This window comes from Esox lucius, chromosome 7 (assembly GCF_011004845.1).
Source record: "Esox lucius isolate fEsoLuc1 chromosome 7, fEsoLuc1.pri, whole genome shotgun sequence".
In the NCBI taxonomy this organism is placed as follows: domain Eukaryota; kingdom Metazoa; phylum Chordata; class Actinopteri; order Esociformes; family Esocidae; genus Esox; species Esox lucius.
Window position 1 is genome coordinate 19,109,439 of NC_047575.1, and position 22,191 is coordinate 19,131,629.

The 22,191-nt window shown below is 42.1% G+C and overlaps 1 protein-coding gene across 2 annotated transcripts in view; it reads right to left on the reverse strand.

The window, feature by feature from the left end:
- si:ch211-26b3.4 (connector enhancer of kinase suppressor of ras 2) overlaps positions 1-22,191 on the reverse strand; it is a 69,159-nt gene that overhangs the window by 4,599 nt on the left and 42,369 nt on the right. The window contains exons 10-19 of one of the 2 annotated variants that reach the window (XM_020048640.2): positions 18,884-19,017; positions 18,568-18,782; positions 17,006-17,092; positions 14,785-15,032; positions 14,384-14,418; positions 7,792-7,840; positions 7,637-7,685; positions 7,287-7,459; positions 5,214-5,287; positions 4,561-4,632 (exon numbers count right to left, since the gene is read on the reverse strand). In XM_020048640.2, coding sequence (XP_019904199.1) covers positions 4,561-4,632; positions 5,214-5,287; positions 7,287-7,459; positions 7,637-7,685; positions 7,792-7,840; positions 14,384-14,418; positions 14,785-15,032; positions 17,006-17,092; positions 18,568-18,782; positions 18,884-19,017 — 1,136 coding nt within the window. The remainder of the gene's footprint in view (positions 1-4,560; positions 4,633-5,213; positions 5,288-7,286; positions 7,460-7,636; positions 7,686-7,791; positions 7,841-14,383; positions 14,419-14,784; positions 15,033-17,005; positions 17,093-18,567; positions 18,783-18,883; positions 19,018-22,191) is intronic. The other variant, XM_010898814.3, reaches the window with a different exon arrangement.

Sequence of the window (22,191 nt, forward strand, 5' to 3'; positions counted from 1 at the left end):
AAGCAATGTTAACTTTCCATTTCCCTCATAACCAAATAAAATAAAATAAATAAAAAACAATGTGTTGAGCATGAACTGAACTTGGCCCCAGTGATGTAGTAGGCTGACTTTGCTACCCACTGTAGGGTCTTGAAGTCCTGCAAGAAACAATGGTATTTAGACAGGACCCAGCGTGGCAAGCCACATTTTGTTAGTCGCCTTTGGGAGTGGATCTGCTCTTGTGCTGTCCTGACAACATTGGTTGCATTGATGGTCCATGAGAACATGACAAGTCTTTGAAAATGTGAACGCTTAGGATCTTCAAACTGTTGACTCTCTCTACTGTTGCTCCACTGATGTGGATCGAGGGGGTTCCCTCCTCTGCTTCCTAAAGTCAACAATCATCTCCTTAGTTTTGCTGACAGTGAGGGAGAGGTTGTTGCCAGTTTTCTTACCTCCTCCCTGTATGCTGTGTGGAATGATAGTATCAATGTCCGCTTTGTTATAAGTTAAATGTGTTTAGATAACAAACAGAACATCTGTTTGTGTTAGTTAACAGGAAATTACATTCACAGGAAGTCATGTTACTGTGTTGTGGAATTCTGGGTAGCCATGTCTATAAATTGGGGTGTAACCAGAAGTATGGTTGAGATCGATAAACATGTAACATCAGACAAGTTTGCTGCAGTGCTTTTAACTAATAAAAGCTTCTCTTTCTGCTTTGAAATCGACCAGGTACTTTATTTATTATTTAGTAACTATACGAACAGCTGTATCCTTACAGCTGACTCAATGTTGGTTATTAGGCCCACAACTGTGGTGTCTTTAAGTTGGTGAGAAGGGAGTAAAGCAGAGGGCTGAGGACACACCCCTGGGGGGCCCCAGTGTTAACCGTCAGGAAGTAAAGCAGAGGGCTGAGGACACACCACTGGGGGGCCCCAGTGTTAACAGTCAGGGATTAAACCAGAAGGCTGAGGACACACCTACATGGGACCCCAGTTTTAACAGAGGTAGTAGAGCAGAGGGCTGAGGACACACTCCTGGGGGCCCCAGTGTTAACAGTCAGGAAGTTAAGCAGGGGGCTGAGGACACACCCCCAGTGGCCCCTAGTTTTAATAGTCAGGAAGTAAAGCGGAGGGCTGAGGACACACCCCAGGGGCACAAGTGTTGTTGTGATTCCTAACAGACTGAGGTCCTGTATTAGAAAGTCCAGTATCCATTGAACACACATTGGAGTCGGTCCAGAGATCCTGGAAATATGCTTTTGATGTGGGCCATGAAATGTCTCTTAAAACGCTTTATACACTGGTGAATGCGATGGGTCAAGATTCATTAGGAAATGTTATCTTTGTTTTCTTGGGCACTGGGACGACTTTGGTTGACTTGAAGCAACTGGGGATGGCAACTTGGTACAGGGAAAGATTGAAGTTGTCAGAGAAGACGCCTGTTAGGCTAGTGGCTTTATGAGTATTCACTCCATTGAGATTGTCTGCCGCATAAGCCATGGAGGGTGAAAGCACCTGATCATGTACGTCTAACTAATCACTGTGCAGTTCATTTTCATGAAAAATAAACTTATGGTGATACTATCTACTATTTGCAAGCCTAAAGCTCCACACTGAAGGCTCATGACTCTATGAAAACCTTGTGTAAAGATGTGAACTTTATGTGCATTTGTTTGCAGGTCTAATGTGTTCAGTGCCCAGTGATTGGAAAGTTATTGCCTGATTTGTTTGACCACTTTTGAAATAGGACAAGTTCACATTGTGTACCTATCTCAGTTCAATGTATGTATTAATATTCCTGCAATTGTCAATCTCCACCTCTGTGTTCTACCTACTAAACGTAAAGAAAAGAGGGCAAGGGTAGAGCGGACAATTGCAAGCAAATGTAAATGCAGTATCAGCATTTAACCACCTGCTTTACTCCCCATTCAGAATATGAATGGGGAGTTGAGGCTGTTTGGAGAACTCGGACACACAAAATTAGCCTCTCCATTTTTTTAATGAAACAACTGGACCACACACTGTAATCCGATTGGTTGCTCTTTAGGTGGTCAGCGATTTCAGGAGTCCAGTGACTGGACGGTATTTTCAGGCGATGCGCATCGCTTTGTTGGGCACCAGCAATTAGGAAAGAGCTTGTGCGTCCTTCATTGAAAATAATATATTTCTCCAGCGGAATGCCGTTCTTGCGCTTATCATGTGGACGGCCCTATAGGCATAAATAGACTAGGCCCACACAACCGTTGCATTTTAAATTAGAATATAAACCTCTGGGTATAATACATGTGTCTCTCAGACTGTGCTTCCTGACCCTTACAAAAGCTCTCATACTGATTAGGCTTTCTAGACAGTACAAAGCTCCCCTATCATTTAGGCCTTCCAGATCCCAAACAAAGCTCCCCTATTGATTAGGCATTCCAGATCCCGAACAAATCTCCCCTATTCATTAGGCATTCCAGATCCCGAACAAAGCTCCCCTATTGATTAGGCTAGCTACGTTTTTAGGGAGAAAAAAGTTACCCTATACCAAATGTATATTATTTCTACAACAACACAATCAATAATTAGATATTTTTTCAAGTAGGCTACAAAACACTGTAAACCGCATGCAGTGAATATGTAATTTGGCTCACCGTGAGGCCTGTGTTTTGAATGCAGCATGGGTGAAGCCAACGCTGGAAGAATGTTCAAACATATTTTGTGTTGTTTGCTCAAACATATTACAGTTGCATTTTTGCTCCCTGTGTGTTTTGAGTAGGTCTATAACCTATCATGCAGAATTTAGGGACATGTGTAGATGTGTAGATAGAAAACGTGTGGTTCTCAATGTAAAGTAATCGTATCGATGTAATCAGTGCACTCTGAAGAACAGGACAACAATGTAGCCTTAATAAAATGTCTCTACTACTGCAAGGGTTGTGTTATAAAATGAACATAGGAAAACCATTTACCAGTAACAATACATTGAAATAGCATTATAATGCCATGATGTACATCACAGGCCATAGTTTATAACTGAACTAAAACAACACTTCAAAATGCTGCCACTAAAAACCTCCTCTAACACATAAGATAAATGAATTCACCACAATGCCATCCACTTTGTCATCAGCATAATAAACTATGGAATTAACTGTAAAAAACTCTTAAACATCAATAGGAAACTAACAAAGCTGCTCTCTGATCAATACACATGCTGAGCACCATCTATATGTGTATATGTGTCTCACTGTATAGAGTCATTTTATGAGTATTTACTTTGTATGAAGTGTTTATTTGCATTCATATGTTAACATTATTTCTGTGGTTCTGTGTGTTTTCTGATTGAAATTGAATGCCGGTTGCCAGGTTAATAATTAATCTGATCACACACTCTTAAAAGCATGGACACTAAAGCTAAAATACCAGTTGCATAACCTAGGTGTCCTGATATATTTTTTGCTAACATTTGAACCACACATAAGGAATGTCACCAAAATATATATTTTTTTTACCACTTAAGATCTACCAAGGTGAATTTAGGATGACACAGAATATTATTACTGGCATGCTAGAGACCTAAAGCTATTGATCAACAGCAAACAATACAGCGCATATAATGACCAAAAATAGAGAACACACATTACAACTGGATTTGGAGTCTTTGCAGTGGCTGCCTGTGTGTTTTTATTTACATTTTAATAATTTCTACTATTGGTTTTCACTTTACAATTGTGCATTCCAATCCCTGATGATCGTCTATTTAAATTGTGTAACTAGTAGGTCCCCCACACCCTCTGGCACGGCTCTTTTAATTGTCCCAATTTCTAAGAACAAGGGATATGGAGAGTTAGCCTTTAGATTGTTTGCCCCTGAACTTTTTGAACAACCTGCCAGAAAACCTGAATGGGCTCCAAAGTGTGGATATTTTTTAAGAAATCTTAAAACACACCATTCTACCTTCGCTTTTCCTTAGGGTGCTATTCATTGTTGAGTCTTTCAATGCTTTTACCTCATCATGTTTATTTTATTTGTATTCTGCTCTGTGTACATAATTACATTTTATTGTTTTATTTATTTCCCTGTAAAGTGGGTTATGTGCAAAAATGTGCTCTAAAAATACTAAACTCAATAGCATTGTTGTTTTTCTGAATCCTCTCACATTCTCACTTTTCTTTTGCTAATGCTACTCAATCAATAAATGGAATGTGAGATCAACACTGCCACATAATTACAAAGAGCCAGAGATGATAGCAAGTGAATCAGTCACAACCCAAGGGAAACTGTTTCTTATGAACAAAGCAGTAGCTGCTGGGCCCAAAGGGCTCCTTGAAACAAGACACTTACTGCTCTTTATCTCAGTTGAAAATAAAGAAAAATAAAATCTCTGTAGAACAACATTATAGACATCTAAAGGATCTTTCTTCGTCCCCATGTTTGAGAATGAAAGGGAAACATTGTCACAGCTACAAAATGTTCAGTATTTCCTTAGATAATGGGAGCTGTTCACCTATTGTAGATGCTGTTGCAGCCAAGAAAGCATTTTATTAAATAAGCACACTAACATCAGGCAGAAAATACTATAAATAGGTATTACCTGTTCATCTCTTCCAAACAGTCTGTGGCGAAAAAGAAACTCTTGATTTTGGGATGGCAGGCTTTGAAGGCACTGCAACAGAAGCATAAACAAAATCTATTTAATCTGTGTAAATTCATAGATCATCTAATGATTATACATTTGCATTTTTCTGTGATCCAAACAATCTGGTAGAATTCAAGCTTCAAGTAAAAGTTGGGGTAGGACTAATTTATTGTCCCTTTACTGTGCTCAACTAATCTTGGCTGTAGGCCCAGAGCCCTGGGATTCTGCAGATTGGACGCAAGGTCCAGCACCCATCCCACTGACCCTTCTCTGGGCCCTACATGTGCTAGTCAGCTTTTTCAGCTTATTCATTTTGCCACTTTGAGCAAAATATAATAATTATACCATATAACAGAATAACCCTTTCCCATGTTGTCCCTAAGCTAGTTAAATAAAGTATATTTTTCTACATTAACTTTAGTTTAACTTCTTCCTGTTTTTCAAGTCAGTGTTAACTTGGCAAACTTTGGTACATCTTTTCAAAGTAGCTTCCCTGACACTGTCAATAACATAAGATGTGCTTGACTCATTCATTCATTTAAGCCTTGGGTTGTCTGTTAAATTTTCAGGTTCACTGACAGTTTGACATTAATCACAGAAACACTCACTGTTTCCTTCTGCATTCAATAGCTCTATCTATTCGGAACTCAGGTAGGCTGATGAAACCTTCAGCCTTCTCGTCCTAAGCAGGAAGAGGAAAGGGAAATTAATAGCAATACATTCAACATTGTCTACAAAGATGACAGATCTCATTAAATATATTAGACACATTGGAGTATACTGAGAACTGCATAACCCAACAAAATATTGTTTCAGTATCTGGAATATGGCCTGTAGTATTGCTATGTTTGTCAAAAAGACAAATCTGCAGATACAGTAGCGTTGATAAACAGCAAGCCAAACAGCAAGCCTGTTATGGTCTATTGTCATATTTGAGAATGCAGGGATTGTTAAAAAAACTGCATAATATCATAGCAAGTTTAAAACCCTTTTTTGTAATATTAACCAAATACATTTTAAAAATGCAACAAACTGAACTGATGTCAACTCAACCTGATATTATGCCTAAATACTGTACCTTGATTGTGCTATTTTAGACTATTCAAATACTTACTGTTGTTCTGTTTTATAGCAACTATTCACTAGAGTAAATGCGCCCTCTCCAGTCTATCCATTTATTGTCACAAGAACGCTAACCCACATGGGTCATTGAAATATGAAAATGTTTCAAGATTTCGACCCTTCTCTGCCTCTTGTCCCCTGGGCCGTCTCAGCCCTCCTCACAAGCCCCTTGGCTAAAAAATAGGGCTGCAGGAGTCTAAGTGAAGATGGAGTAAACCAAAACTTATCTCATAAACTTTTTAACACTCAGAATGTCAACACTCTAACCCCCGGAAACTCTTCGCCACCTTCTCATTTGCATTCTCAATCCCCCACCTCTTCATTTTTTGGAGAATACTTTCTCAATCACTACAAACGGAAGGTTGACATCCTAAGCTCATTCACTAAGCATATTCAGTCCACACCGTATACCCTTTTTTACCTGATCTCTCCAGATAGAGTTCTAAATGTTTGGTGGCTAGTAATTACCCAACAACTTACTCCTTTGACACCATCCCATATTTACTTCTCCAGACCATCTCTGCAGACCTTTCTCATTCCTCAATTCCCCCATTAGCTTATCCTCTGACTTTAAGATTGCCAGATTTCCTCCTCCTCAAGACACCAACTTGTCAAAAACTACAGGCTGGTACCCCTTCTGTCTTTAGTTTCTGGAACACATTGCCTATAACCATATCTGTTATCTCTCTCAGAATGCTATTTCAACCTTAAGCAGTCCCTCCATCTCAGCTGTTTTCATGTGTCACAGAGCCTCTTTGCACTGCCCAAGATGACTATCTTTCTTGTGTTAATTTCTGCATGCCTGGCAGACATCTCTGCTTTGATATTGGCCCAACCCCTTAAGCTCAACCTCAACAAGATGGAACAGCTCTTTCTCCAGGGTAAGGCCTGTCAGCACCAAAAACTCAAAAAAAAATGGTAGACACATCCACTCACAAAGGAAGACGTGCAGGAACGAATCCAAGTACTTGTCATTTTAATTATCATAAATAACATGCCACAATTTTGGACAGGTCTTAAATATCTTTACTAGTGCTGCCTGAAAGTCATACCCTTCTGAGCAGAGCATTAGCGAGCTGATATGAGTTCTATTAGCAATTTGCTGGCTGAAGTACTGTCTGAAACATTAGCTGACAAAACTCTAACCCAAAGGTTACATCATCATATTGATCAAATGTATAAAAGGTTCATAAAAGTGTGTTGTAAAAATAAAGACATGTGAATATGTTTGTGGAAATTACAAACATGGTTTCCAGGGGAGATATGCAGGGTTGGCCTTGAAAGAAAACTCAGAATCTGTAGCCATAGCATTTCATAAAACTGAACCATGAGTTGTAGTTTCTAATGACCCAGTCTTCTTTCATGGGGAAGAACTAGCTAAGAAGTTGTAAAATATTAATAGTCTCCTTCAAATCTATCAAAATAAGAAAATGTAAAGTGGTCTTGTTGTACATCATGCAATAAGGAAATAAAGAAGAGGGTCATTATTATCGTATATATGACTGCAGTATCAGAATCAATTTAGGATTTTAGACATGAGCAGGCTGACAGCAGCTTACATTCTGGTTTGTGTACCAGTAGAGGGAGGACTCTTTGAGGATGAACCAGTACTTCTTCCACTTCTGAGTAAAGTAGCCCTTGGCATCCTTCTTCTTCCACAGCCAGCCCTCACAGTCGCCATGGCCCAGGTCTTTACAGGAGATACGTCTGCGACTGGCACTAGTCAGAGAACCTGGTTGGAGAGCAGGATAACACAGGAAAGTCTCATAGACACACAATAAACATATCCTGGATGTTTCTACGTTGTATACTTGTATCATCCAACCATGTCATAAATTCTAATATCAAAGAGAATAATTGATTACCAAAATAATCCTGACAATGAATGGGTTTATCCCACATGTCTTACCTTTGGTCCTCTTTTTGGTTTTAGTCCTCAAAGACGCATAGTGAAATGACTGCAAGGAGAGGAAAGAGGAGAGGGTTTGGTAAGAGGTGCCTAAATACAGTACTCATGTTAGCAGAGTAACAATAGCATTTATTGTTTCAAATCTTTGAATTTACCTTCCTCATGGATGATCCTCCTTGTCTCTCAATGCCAAAACTAGCATACCTGTAAGAAAGAGGAACATTCCTGTGTGTAAGCCTGAAATAAAATGGATCCTGACCCTTACTGTGAAATGGGCCTCCTGTGCTGGCAACAAACTCATGTTCACATGCGTACTATTGACAAATAAAAGCCAGAATCCTTACTTGATATTTCCATGTAGGTAAAATATTCATGCAAATATTCCATTGACATGAGTTTCATACATTAAACATTTGTTTGCAAGTATCCCATGCTAGGTTTTGCCCCAAAGAACTTAGACCCCATTTCAGTATTTCTATCATCCCTAGGGCTGGCCTAAATGTCCATCTGGACATAGCTATACAGACAGATGGCTCTACTATGTACTGAATCACGGCCACTGAGTGATACAATTTAAATTCTCAATTTGAGCATCACTACTTACTTTTGTACTACACTCAGATCCACATTATCTACTGTAACCCATAATGCCTATTCACACTATCCAAAATTGTCATGGGGACATTTTAATTTTAATTGCATTTACATCACATGTAAATGCGCTTTCCTATTTACATTTGCAAAAGGAACCTATCTACATTAAGCACCTTTCTCTTTCAAATTGTATCAAGCTAGATAGTTGGTGAGATTGCTTGTTTAGTTCGTTAATCTGCTTAGTTATTTTCATGAACTGAAGTTTAATTTCAATTGAAGAAGTGAACTATAGTCACATGAATTGCTAAATCAATTTTCACGAATATTTGACAAATTGTTATTTGACTTTTATTTTTGACACCAAAACATTTCTGTGTCAAAAGGAGTTCAGTGGACCAAGAATGAGCTACATTTCTTTTTGTTTAGGTACTGATAGGTATGTTAGGTAGCATGCTGGCTAATGATTTAGCTAAGCCATCCACTCCAACCTCATATTATAAAAGGGAATGGGGCGTCTGAATGGAGAAGTGATAAAGTCACTGCCATTACAGTTTCTGCATCAATGCGAGACCTAGGTTCGAGTCCTACTCGCGGATTAGCCTAGGGGGTAGCCTGTTACACCAGGCCTAGAATGTCGCTAGTCCTGGGGAATACTTATAAGGTTTTTGTGAGAATTTATTTTTTGACAGTAACGTCTCTAAACTAGTTAACCCAATCAAATTAATCTTGACATGGCACACGACATCTATAAAATTATAAATAAAACCACATCGAAGTATGTGGGTATGTCGCATTTGTGGTGAACCATATCAGTCTTCAAGAAGCAACCAACCTTTTTCTAGGTAAATCGTTTGTTATTGCAACCAGACTACACACTGTAATAGGACTGGTAACGCTGAATTATGGGTTTTCTGAAGCGGTATGTGGCTCCTGTCGCAATCTTCTGCTATAATATAAGTGTGGATGATAGAAATAATTAGTGCTTTTGTGAGGGGAAAAGGCTAATTCTAAACTGAATGGAAAGAGGTGGCCCGGCAGTCTCAACCCCCCAGTTGTACCAAAAGATTAACACATTTTCTCGTCCTCTGTCTCGTTTTGACATGCCTATGCTGCTGCGATTTCTATTGCACTCAGAACACAAACCAATTCTTCCATCTTTGTTTCTTTTCTGATATGCTGCAACATAGGTAGGAACTAAAAGTGTTCAGGGTATATATTCTATCCAGTTCAAAGTAATAGTGAAACCACGCTAAGCACGCCGTTAACAAGCCTGTGAGCGGAGGTCCATTTGAAAACTAATATCCAATAGAAATCTTTTTTTAATAGGCAAGATTCCAGTTCTATTTGGTGACGCTTTGCGCATAGGTGCTTCGCTCATATTGGTTTACCTCTCTGCCAAACGGCAGGCACTGAACATTTAAATATGCAAATTACACCTCTCGTGGCCACCTGCCCGGTGGCTATATCAGAGAGGCACACACCCAGCTCAGCCTCCAAGGATGGCTTGACCCTCTTCAACCGCTCTGTTATGTGTGTCTGGGTCAGCAGCACGCTCGTGACAGCACCATTGAGGAGCCTGTGTGCACCGCCTGCGCCGTCCTCCCCCCTCCAGCTCCGCCCACCGCCTGCGCCGTCCTCCCCCCTCCAGCTCCGCCCACCGCCGGAACTGTTCTCCCCCCGCTCGGCCGAACAGAGTTGTTCTGACTCCTCGTTCGAGATGGATGAGGAGGAGGTCGTCCCTGAGACGGGGAGGTGTGTCTACCCCCTGGGGGTAAAGGAGGGCCGTGACTCCTCGCCTTCTCTACGGTGGAGTGGAGGCTGGAGAAGCTGAGTAAGGGCTTCCCACCTTGGGAGGGCCTGGCTACTTCCCTAGTCCCGGGCTTGAGTACTCGGAGCGACAAGCGTATATGGCCCTGCCGTCCGTGAAGGACAGAGTCTCTGCCAGCCTGGCGGAGAAACTGTACTCATTGTTGGTGCAGTCGCTGGCAGTCTGCAATAACGTGGGCCTGCTAGCGGCGGGTGTAGCTGGGATGATGGAGGGTCACACCTCACTGTCCCCGGCAGAGGTGAGGTAAGTGGCGAGGGCATCGGCTGCCATTTTGAAGCTCACGCAGGTCAATGCCCTGCCAGCGAGACGGGTGATGGCCAGTTCTGTGGTGCAGGTCAGGCACCTGTGGCTCGCTCTGACCTCCCTGAAGGAACCGGAGAAGGTGCCCTTCGTGCGCCAGAAGAAGGACAAGGTGCACAATAGTAAAGTTTCGTTGGCTGATTTTGCGGTCCTTTTTAAAAATATGTATGATTTTTTTTGAAAACCTTTAGTAGCATTTATGGGATTCCCTGAGCTATACGATTTCACACTATTTTCCTACAGAGACAAAAACAAAAAAATGCACCGTGGAGACAGGTGGCCGAGATAGTTGGTGCTTCTGGTGTCAATATTGGATAGCTAACTATGTTAGCTGACTGGTTGCTACCTAATTCTAGCAGGCTGGTTTAGGAGGCTATATCTGCAGACCGCAAGTCGGGGGCATAACTTAATATGGGGGTTCCTTAATATTAAGTTACGCCCATTGACGGTTTCCATTGGTGTGGTGTTTTTGATTGAGTGCATGCGTTTATGAAGGAACGCATGCACTCAATGACAAAGATGTCAGTAAGTGATTCCATATGAAAACCTCTAACTGTATATTTAGGGATAGTTAACATGTTCACTAAGATCGCTTATCTACTAAATTCTTTGAATCTGAGATTCGAATAGCTTGAAAACAGAAAACACAACAACCCTTATAGCTACGTTTAAAGATAGCTAGTTCAGCGACGAGGTAGGCTACTTGTTAGACAGCTCTAGTCAATTAGGGTACGTTATAACTAGCTAAAGATGCATGATGCACCTGTCACTATATGCAAGCAGGCAAGATCCATTTATTTTTTAGCTTCATATACACTATGTTGTCATTATTTAGAAATTTAAACAAAATAATAATTTGCCATGGCCATCTTATATGCAGTGGTGTAAAAAGTAAAAGCATTTGGCTGTGTTCACCAGTTTTGGGAAGTTGCTAAGGATGAGCTAAATTACCTAAACAGGGTTCATAACAAACCAAAGACCTTAATTGATAATTTACACTCTTCCTTTTTATTTTATTGATCAATGGTTTGTTTTGAACTCACTTTACCTGGTTACCTATATCTTAATTAGATACTTCCCTAAAGTGGTGAACACAGCCAAACCCAGTTGAGTACTTTTACTTTGTACTTTGTACACCTCTACTTCTATGTGATTGTTGTGATCTTTCATTTCAGTTGCCAAAATGCATTGTTGACCTGGGGGATGCTGTTGCCTGGGTAAATGTCCACATGGGCCTCTTCTGAGACACCTGAATGATGAGGAAATACAGGGTGCTGTGCAGATGGTCAGAGAGGCCTCAAATCTAGAGGAAGAACAAGAAGCTCTCTCTACCATTCATGTTTTTGTTTAATCGTTTTGAAGACACTGGATGAAATAGACAAAAGAGGACTTAGTGATCATTTTGAGCTTCTGTGTTAATTATTTTGGTTGATGAGGATGCCTATTAGGTAATGTTGGTATCCACACAACAAAAATTACAAGATCCAGAAAACACAATATAGTTTGATGAGACAAAGAGACAAGAAACATCAGTTGTTAAGCAAGAGTAAACAGGACATTGTTTTGGAAGTGTTCACCTGGCCATACAACATGATAAGTTGTTCTGTAAACAAATGCTGACCTGACCTCTACATGATGCAAATTCAACTTGTCACCTTTCTGCAACAGGCTATAGAAAATTCAACACTTCCAGTTATCAGTTTAAACTTCCTAGGACAATGCTGTTAAACTGAACAGTGCAAGTCAAAGGAAGTAGAAACCATTACAATGATTTGTATGAAAACTGGTCAGATCTACACAGCAAAGGACCTTCAGAACAGTTTAGCTGACATTGAAGTTGTTGCTCACAGGTCCACCGCACAATCTACCTTACACAGCATGTTCACATTTGTGTAATATGTTGAATTTATGGAAAATGCATAAATGGTAAACCTATATAAACTGGTGCAAAAGGGAGGCCTGTTTCACTTTGTAACATGTAGAGCTCAGATCAACTATATTGTAACTACAGTAAGCAGCATTCTCAACCATCATCTTCCTAATGATGGCCCTCTACTATATCATATATAACCAGCCAATAGCTATTCAAAGAAAAACTGACCATGGCTGGCATAGTGAGTATGACTGTGCATGTGTATGTATGCATATGTCTGTATTATAATTGCACTCAGCAGCTTTATAAACCACCAGTGTCTCATTCTTGACTGTAACCAAAACATTTAAAACTATTTTTAGAAACACGTCAGTCTTCAAATTAATATATTTAATGTTATCAAACAATTTTAACCTTGAAACAAAATAAAATAAAATTGTATTGGACCTAATGTTATATCTTGACAGAAGATATTGAATGAAATCAGATGGACTCTGAGACAAAGTTGTAACGTTAGTTAACTCTTCTTCCTCCATTAGTACACTCCACATAAATGACGTCATACCCATACATGACACCTAGCGTTGAACCGTGTGTCAAACCAGGATGTCCCATAACTGACATATGGCGAATATCAGTGGGCGTAACTTAATGTTCAGGAACCCCATTTAAACTGACCAATGGCGAACATCAGTGGGCATAACTTAATATTCAGTGGGCGTAACTTAATATTCAAGAACCCCCATATTAAGTAACGCCCCCGACTTGTGGTCTGCAGATATACCTTATTGGGGGCTGGTTTGCTAGCTGGCATTGCAGGTTGTAAGAATGACTTCAATGAGGCATATTAATTAAGTAGATATATATATTTAAAAATATATATATATATTTAAATACGTTTCTATTCCAATTTTAATAATTGAAACAAGCTGTTGTTCCTTCATACAAATTTGCTATGCTCAAACCTTAATACATAGCTTACCTGCTGTTATGGCGCTAGTTCACCCACAGACACGCCCACAAGTATGCCACAACCGAAGCACTCTGGGCGATGTTTGCGTTGGCTATCCGAAATATTGCACAGTGTGAATGTACCGTTAGACAACAGTCATTGGCGTCTGGGTTTGCATTAGCCACTAAGGGAACACTTCCGTTCAAAACAATGAAAAATGCTACACTGCCCAAATTGCATTGCATCCAATGGCACCACCTAAGCTCACAAATTGCTGTGGTTTGATTCTTAATTGCTGATACTCATGTGGGGGATAAAAGACCTGGTTTCTGGTGTAGAATGTATACTACACCAGTGGATGCAGAAGGCAAGGTAATGCATGTAGTAGAGCTGAAGTATAATACTGAGTGAGGCTTTAACCTGCCAATATCCTCTGTATACAAATGATAAATGCCATTCTACCAATGAGAATTATCTCAACTTAAACCAGCTATATTTGGACAAATGCTGTACTGTCTACAGCAGGTGAAAGAAAAGGAAACAACACCACAGAGCAGGTGGCAGGAAATCAGTTCGCCTAGTCTGAGTAGAGCTCAACATAGCACAATGGAAACTGCTCAGGGGATGTGCTGCTCGTTGTTTATCCATGATTACCTTATTAGCACTCATAACTGTTACAATGACTGAGAGGATTTCTATACTGCCAGACTCACTGTGCTACAGTATATTAGAATTACAAGGTTGGAGAACCACTTGAACGCTGAGTATGGGTAGGGTGTTGAATTAGGTTGGATTGTAGCATCAATTGAAACAAATCAGTTTTTCTTAAACAAAACCAGCTATTAGGATGTGTCAGTGTATGTTTAAACATGCTTTACTTGAGGCTAGTTCAATTAACATAATACATTTAAAAACAGACTGAATGTAAAAGGATTGCTACTAGAATAATTTATGTGATGGTAGGCAGAATTTGGTGGGAAACTATTAAAAATCCAACATCAAAACATTGAGAAGATAAAGTACACATCAGTTAGTGAAAAGCGTCAGAGGAAATTTTACCAAATTAGCACCACTAACCTCTATAGCTTAGGCAAAAAAAAAGTAGTACGGGTACATTTATGAATAAAACAATTCCTATATTTTCTGGCCATTATGTTTGCTTGTCGCATTGATCCCCATGGAGAATATGTGATCACTCACCTGTCAGTGTCAGCTCTCAGGGTGTCACCAGCTCTCTGAGGTAAGGCAAAGACCAGATTAGCACATGAGAGAGACAGACAGCGAGACAGTGACATAGATCACAGCACACTGTCAGAGGGTGGCTTGTCTTTTCATTTGTGACCAGACATGCAGATCAGAAACCATGAGGTATCTGGGTTTGTGGAAAAGAGGTGGTGTGTGGGTGGTGGCCTTCTGACTCACTTCTTATCCAACACTGATTGTGATCTGAAGAAGTCTGTAACCTTAAACAAGTCTCTGCTCTATGACACAAATACGTGGAATCTGCATTTACAAATTATTATGCCACTATGTGTGAGTTAATAGCCATAAAATCAGAATTGATGCTGATTAACACGCAATAGACTGTAGTGCTGACTCACATGGTACATTGGCACGGTGTTGCTCTCAGGCAGTGAGAAGGGCAGGCCCTCTGAGGGTCCTGAGTCCAGTCTGACAGGTGGGGCCAGCATCGACGGGCTGATGGGATAGCTGGGGCTGCTGGGGTTGTGGCTCTTCTTGCGAGAACGCCGCCCAGTGTCCCGCTTGCATTCCCGGGACACATCTGGCTCTTCCTGGATCACCAGGATCTTGTCGTCGCTCAGGTAACGTAGCAGAGAGTTGTCGGAGTCTAGCAGGGATCAGGGGAGAAGGGGAAAGGGGGGGGTTGTTATCTGGAAGTCTGGAGAGCCTGGAGAAGCTGTACTTCCTTATTAGGAGGCATACAAAAGGTTATGAAGCATCGTTTGAAAGGAAAATAAACATTCTGATAATCTCTGGTTAGATACTTGCGGTCTGCAGTTGAGTCAAAATGTGAGCAGAGGTTGTTTCCATAGCTTTACTTCATAGCTTCATTAACCTCTTCTATCTCACAGACCTGAATGTTTCCACAGCAACCAACCTCTCACGTGACCTCCCATCAATGCGGGGAGGCCACAACTGTGTGCGGTTTTAGAGCAGAGGAAGGCAGATAGTTGCTATTTACAACCCATTTCATAGAAATAAGACACAGCTATAGCCACTTACAGAAACTGCTATACATAGTCTCACAACCCAAAACAACAATGGATTCCACCACATACAACACAAAGATGAGATTCAAACTGACGTATCGCCTAAACATGTTTATCTTTAGCTTAGTTTGCATGAGTTTCTTGTGATAATTTCATCTTTATACAGTGCAGGTTAAAAGTGCATAGAGCCAGGAGTGTCACCACTAAACCACTAAACTGTACCCATTACAAGGTTTTTAAACCACATGTTTTATAGGTCTATTATTATACTGACTGAATAATAATGAAGGGAAACAAACACAAAACTTGTATCAAGGTATAATAGCAGACAATTTCAACTGCCCCTTCTAAATCTCTAGTCAACTTTTAGTAGGGCTTTTTCCTAACGATGTGCACAATTATTATACATGATTGATGACATTTAGAATACTAAACAAAAGGAAGGAATGTTTTGCATTAAAATAATGCCCGTCCGTTGTGAACATTAACTTAGTATACCATTATATTTATTTCTTAATAGAGGAAATATTTTTAAAACAACATGATTGAGCAAGTTTACATGGATTTTCCGTGAACATTTTATTTAGAGACTGGAGAGTTGCTTTACATTATTATGTAATCAAACATCAATGTTCTTTCCCATGGAAGGAAACACAAAAAGCACTATTGTGCAGTTGTTATGGTCGACATGGCAAAAGCCTTTGACTTCGTCAACCATTGCATCCTAATTCATAGACTCAGCTACCTAGGGTTCTCAGGCACTGTTCTCAGAGGACTGTAGACTGGTTTGAAAATGATTTATCTAACATTGTGTTCTGACAGTGTTTCAAATCTGAAGGCCTGCTGTTTACATCTCTGGGATTATCTCTGATTGTTCCTCAAGGTTTGACTCTAGGGACAATCATATTCTCTATGTATATACATTTGTTTAAATACATTTTTTCAAATTTATCTTAAGCAAGTATTAGTAAAAAGGCTTATATTTTATACCTTTTTATACTTGGCCCCTGTAGGTATTGAATTATATTTATTTTTCCTCTTTTAATGTAGTTGCTATGTCAGTAAGTTTCATCCCCACACATAACACTTTTCCTTGCACTACTTCCAGCAATAACCCCAGTTGTCTACAGACATCGTCTTACTTTGTCCGGATAGTTAAGTTCAGGAGAAAATGTGGTTTGCATATGAATTTTGTCTGTTTCTTTTTTAAACTGTTTGTCAGTTTATGCTTTTATTTATAGAGAAGAGACAAAGGGAATAAAGAGGAGAATGTATCCTGGCAGACTGCTGGAACAGCCTAGACCGCAGTCCCTTTCTATTTTGAAATCAATCGGTGATGGGGCAAATAGTTGAATAGAGTGTCCACTTCTGAAATCCAGCCAAAAGATGGCAAAGAGAGGTGCCTTTTCAGGTGGCCGCTGAGCCTTGCTAATAAATGGTGGCCACAAAAGCAAATGTTTAGAGTTTACAGTGGCATGGGGACGTGATTGATCCTCATTAGGAGTCTGTACTTTGCAAATGCTGTGAAGCGGGGGGAGGGGTTGGGGGTTGGGGGGGAGGTCAGGGAGACTACCTAAACTCATAGACCCACCTCTGCTACCTCTCTTGTACATATTTGGCTCCTTTGTCTCGGCCATCCAGTTGTAATCCGTAGGCATGGAAACTGGCCTGAGGTCACCTGGAAAGAAGTCCAAGTGGCATGTCAGCTGAGGTGTGAGTGGAGAGAGAGCTCGGCGCTGAGGGAGAAGTGGGGAGAGAGCTTGGCGCTGAGGGAGGAGTGGAGAGAGAGCTTGGCGCTGAGGGAAGAGTGGAGAGAGAGCTTGGTGCTGAGGGAGGAGTGGAGAGAGAGCTTGGCGCTGAGGGAAGAGTGGAGAGAGAGCTCGGTGCTGAGGGAGGAGTGGAGAGAGAGCTTGGCGCTGAGGGAAGAGTGGAGAGAGAGCTCGGTGCTGAGGGAGGAGTGGAGAGAGAGCTCGGTGCTGAGGGAGAAGTGGGGAGAGAGCTCAGTGCTGAGGGAGAAGTGGGGAGAGAGCTCAGTGCTGAGGGAGAAGTGGGGAGAGAGCTCAGTGCTGAGGGAGAAGTGGGGAGAGAGCTCAGTGCTGAGGGAGGTGTGGGGCCTGTCTCACCAAGAGGGTGATGGCTGGAGATGGGGCAAGAGCAGCAGCTGTGGCTGGGTGAATGTATGTAGGACAGGACAGTAAGAGCTAGAAAAGGAGGAGGTCACAGCATGGCAATCCAGTTGAGAAGAAGCACTTTTCAGAGTGAGGGGATAAAAACAGAACGCCTGTTGCACGTGTGTGACTGTGTGAGCCTGAGACAGACTGTGATGGGACCCTGGTACCGGGCACCTACACGCATCAGGAGGAGCGCAGCATACACTGCTTGAAGCCATTATGGGCTTGGAAGCAATCCACCGTCACTTCCCTGGCAGGCTGTTAACACGAAAAACACTCCGTCTGGCAGAGCCAAAGGGATTTATCTCTGCACCACTACACACTGTACAATACACGGCTAACAGAGCCTCAACAGAGTCTCAACAGAGCCTCAACACCCAGTAGGGGGCCGAAACAATGCATTGCCATCACTCTGTCAGCTGGACCAATAGAATACTGTACGTTGTCGTGTGCTGGCAAAGATCTAATTTCCTTTTCTCGGTGTTGGCAGGGTCACTTACTAAAGAGTCATCCCGTGCTGTAATGGGAATGGGCTCATGTAAAGGGCAGACAGAGGTGGCCTGTAGAACAGTGAGGCTGATCTCAAGTGACGTCATCCAGATGCTGCCGGCCGTCCTACTGCTGCAGTGCTGATGGCGATGATGATGAGGGGGCATGACAGCGAAGGGGGATGTCTGAATGTGTGGGGGGAGGGGTGGTGCCGTGCTGCGAGAGGGAGTGGTTTCTGTGAAACATGAATATGGGTGCATGGTAATCGTTTCTACTGGACACTGGAATTGCCATCAGGCTTTACTGTAGATTGTCCACATGCCTTTCACAGCTGGATACACTATGATAATGAGATTAAAGTGAGGAAGGAGAGGTGAGCTACCGGCCTCGTTTGGAATTCAACCCTTTAATCCTCTTCTAACATTACAGTAACATTCCTGCCCGGGGCGAACATGGTGGTTGTGCGGTAGTGCTGCAATGTTCCGCGACTCACCATGTGTTGGTGTCCGGTCCCTCCTTCTGACCCCTGTGGAGCGGCCCCTAGTCTCATACTCCTGCCCCAGTGCCAGGCAGTCTTCCTCCACCAACGTGAAGTACTTGCCCCCATCGTGGTCCAGGTAGAAGCTAGGGGAGTCCGAGCCCTTCATACCCATCTTCTCCAGGCTGTACTTACTGATGTCATCGCAGGACATTATGCCTATCTCGTCTCTGTGATTGACAAGTAAGGGATGGAAAAGATCAGGCCGATTCCACACGACTAAACAGAGAAGTAAAAAGCAGCTTCAGATCTGGGGGATTTCTAGGTTCACCTGTGTCCATAGAGGCCAGACACCGGAGACAGGATGAAGACATCATGGCCACTGTCCAGTGTAGAGGACATCCCCATGGTCCCCATGCTGTTGGGCGGAGTGTTGGAGTCACTGTTGGGACTGGTGGGGGTGGGCTGTGGGGACAAGATGGGAGTCATGTAGAAGGCAATCTACAGTACTTACTAAATGTAATCCTTGTCAATTCATAGCTTCTAATGCCAGTCCCTGTGCCTGGAGAGGTACAGTCCTTCTCTCCAACCCTAATTGTGCACACCTGATTCTAATAATTAGATGGAGGAAAAGCTACATCAGGTAAGTCACAACTGGGGTTCTAGAGAGAACCTACGGGATTGTAGATCTTTAAGAACAGGGTTGGGCAGCTCTGATCTTATGTCATGATTCAGAGGTCAACTCCAGCAGAATAGCCATGTTTGAGTTACTAAAGAATAGTGGTAAAATACTGTGAGTTTGTGTCCTAGTCAGCTAACCCAGGGGCATACACTAGACATGGTATTGAAAAAGGATAGGACTCTTCGTTGACTGAAGGCCATGAGACAGGGAGTGAGGATGTGAAGTGGCTCGTATTAGCAACAGCAATCTCTTCCATAGCAACCGAGAAATTCTTGAGAGAGGTTTGTTGGCAACTATGGAGGGGATAGCAACAGAAACCCTAGCAACAAGGGATTCTATGATCACGACTATACATCATTAATGTCAATTTGGGTCAAGTGTGGTGAGGATGAGCCACCTCTCCCCGGCAGATACACTAGTAAGTTTAACCTACTGTAATGACTAAACCATTTGACCGATAACAGACCCCAGTTTTATCACACCCTGACTACAACCCAGTGAGTATATCATCAAGTACTGCAAAGAAGGATACATGCAAACTGCAGTTCACACAGAACACAGCAGCATTTGGAGCCCTCAGATTTCATGCGCAGGGCATTATGTCAACAGCAATCATCTTTGTAATAGGTATTGATACGATGAAGGTACCAAGCGGATAACAAAAAGCTCCCGCACACTGTATTGAGGACTTCATAAATCTATTTTTGATGTGGACAAGTGATATGGACAGTGTGCGGGACCGACGCATTGGTTGATTTGCAGGTCTGCAAAAACTTGGTACTTTTATGACCAAGCTGTTAACACCCAGCTAGGACACTTCAATATCACTCTTGTGACCAAGCTATTAACACCCAGCTAGGACACTTCAATATCACTCTTATGACCAAGCTGTTAACACCCAGTTAGGACACTTCAATATCACTCTTATGATCAAGCTGTTAACACCCAGCTAGGACACTTCAATATCACTCTTATGGCCAAGCTGTTAACACCCAGCTAGGACACTTCAATATCACTCTTATGACCAAGCTGTTAACACCCAGCTAGGACACTTCAATATCACTCTTATGACCAAGCTGTTAACACCCAGCTAGGACACTTCAATATCACTCTTATGACCAAGCTGTTAACACCCAGCTAGGACACTTCAATATCACACTTATGACCAAGCTGCTAACACCCAGCTAGGACACTTCAATATCACTCTAATGACCAAGCTGTTAACACCCAGCTAGGAGACTTCAATATCACTCTTATGACCAAGCTGTTAACACCCAGCTAGGACACTTCAATATCACTCTTATGACCAAGCTGTTAACACCCAGCTAGGACACTTCAATATAACTCTTATGACCAAGCTGTTAACACCCATCTAGGACACTTCAATATCACTCTTATGACCAAGCTTTTAACACCCAGCTAGGACACTCCAATATCACATAACACAAGCCTCTAGAACAGAGATTATGAATTGGTTTTGCGGCAGGGTCCAGTGACACAGCAAGAGTTTTCCTCCAGAAACCACTTGCATAAAAAATATTGGTCATAATTTCATTACAGTTTGTCTATGACTTCTACTATCCTAATACATGTTATAGTTTTGACATAGTCATAACACGGTCAGCAATTCCATTTTCTATTTAAAAACACATTGGGGCTATTGGAAACAAGGATGTGCATTTGGCCTTTATGTTACCTCCATAATTCTTAATAAACATAACTTAATGACACACACATTTCTTATTAAATAGGTAGAACAAATTGAAATGGTATTGGGTCGTTCTTGGAAAGATCAGTAAATATCATAAAGTCATAATTGAGTGTAGATTATAAGAGTGCCCGCTTTGCTTTCAACTGTAATATTGCCACACTCCCTTTTAAAGTGTCCTGCAGAGCTTGTGATCGTGACATACGGAAACAGAAGACATACACATGTTCCTATTTGAAGCATCACACTTAAGGGGTATATTAGCTAACATTTAAACCATTCCCAAGCCAGAGTCTAATTTGTAGCTATGAAAAAGAAAGCACTCTGCATGTGCCAACCTCTAAATAGCGGAAATCGCCCATGGCTAGTTGCATTGCTCTTGTTCTATAAATGAAGCATCAATGCAATCAATTGGACTATTTCATGAAGGATATGCCATGCACCAACATGGACTATTTCATGAAGAATATGCCATGGACCAACATGGACTATGTTGTGTAAGATAAGCATATGGACCAACATAGACTTTTTCATGAAGGATATGCATATGGCCGATAATACGGCCGATAGTAGAACCTCGGATTCAGGAGGAACAGTGTGGTTTTCGTCCGGGCCGTGGAACACTGGACCAGCTCTATACCCTCTACGGGGTGCTGGAGGGTTCATGGGAGTTTGCCCAACCAGTCCACATGTGTTTTGTGGATTTGGAGAAGGCATTCGACTGTGTCCCTCGCGGCATCCTGTGGAGGGTGATTCGGGAATATGGTCCTGGGTCCTTTGCTAAGGGCTGTCAGGTCCCTGTACGACTGAAGCAGGAGCTTGGTCCGCATTGCCGGCTGTAAGTCAGACTTGTTCCCAGTGCATGTTGGACTCCGGCAGGGCTGCCCTTTGTCGACGGTTCTGTTCGTAATTTTTATGGACAGAATTTCTAGGCGCAGCCAGGGGCCGGAGTTCCTACTCTCACCTATGGTCATGAGCTTTGGGTCATGACCGAAAGGACAAGATCCCGGATACAGGCGGCCGAAATGAGCTTTCTCCGCAGGGTGGCTGGGCGATCCCTTAGAGATAGGGTGAGAAGCTCGGTCACCCGGGAGGTGCTCAGAGTAGAGCTGCTGCTCCTCCACATCGAGAGGGGTCAGCTGAGGTGGCTTGGGCATCTGTTTCGGATGCCTCCGGAACACCTTCCTGGGAAGGTGTTCCGGTCCCGTCCCACCGGGAGGAGACCCCGGGGAAGACCTAGGGCACGCTG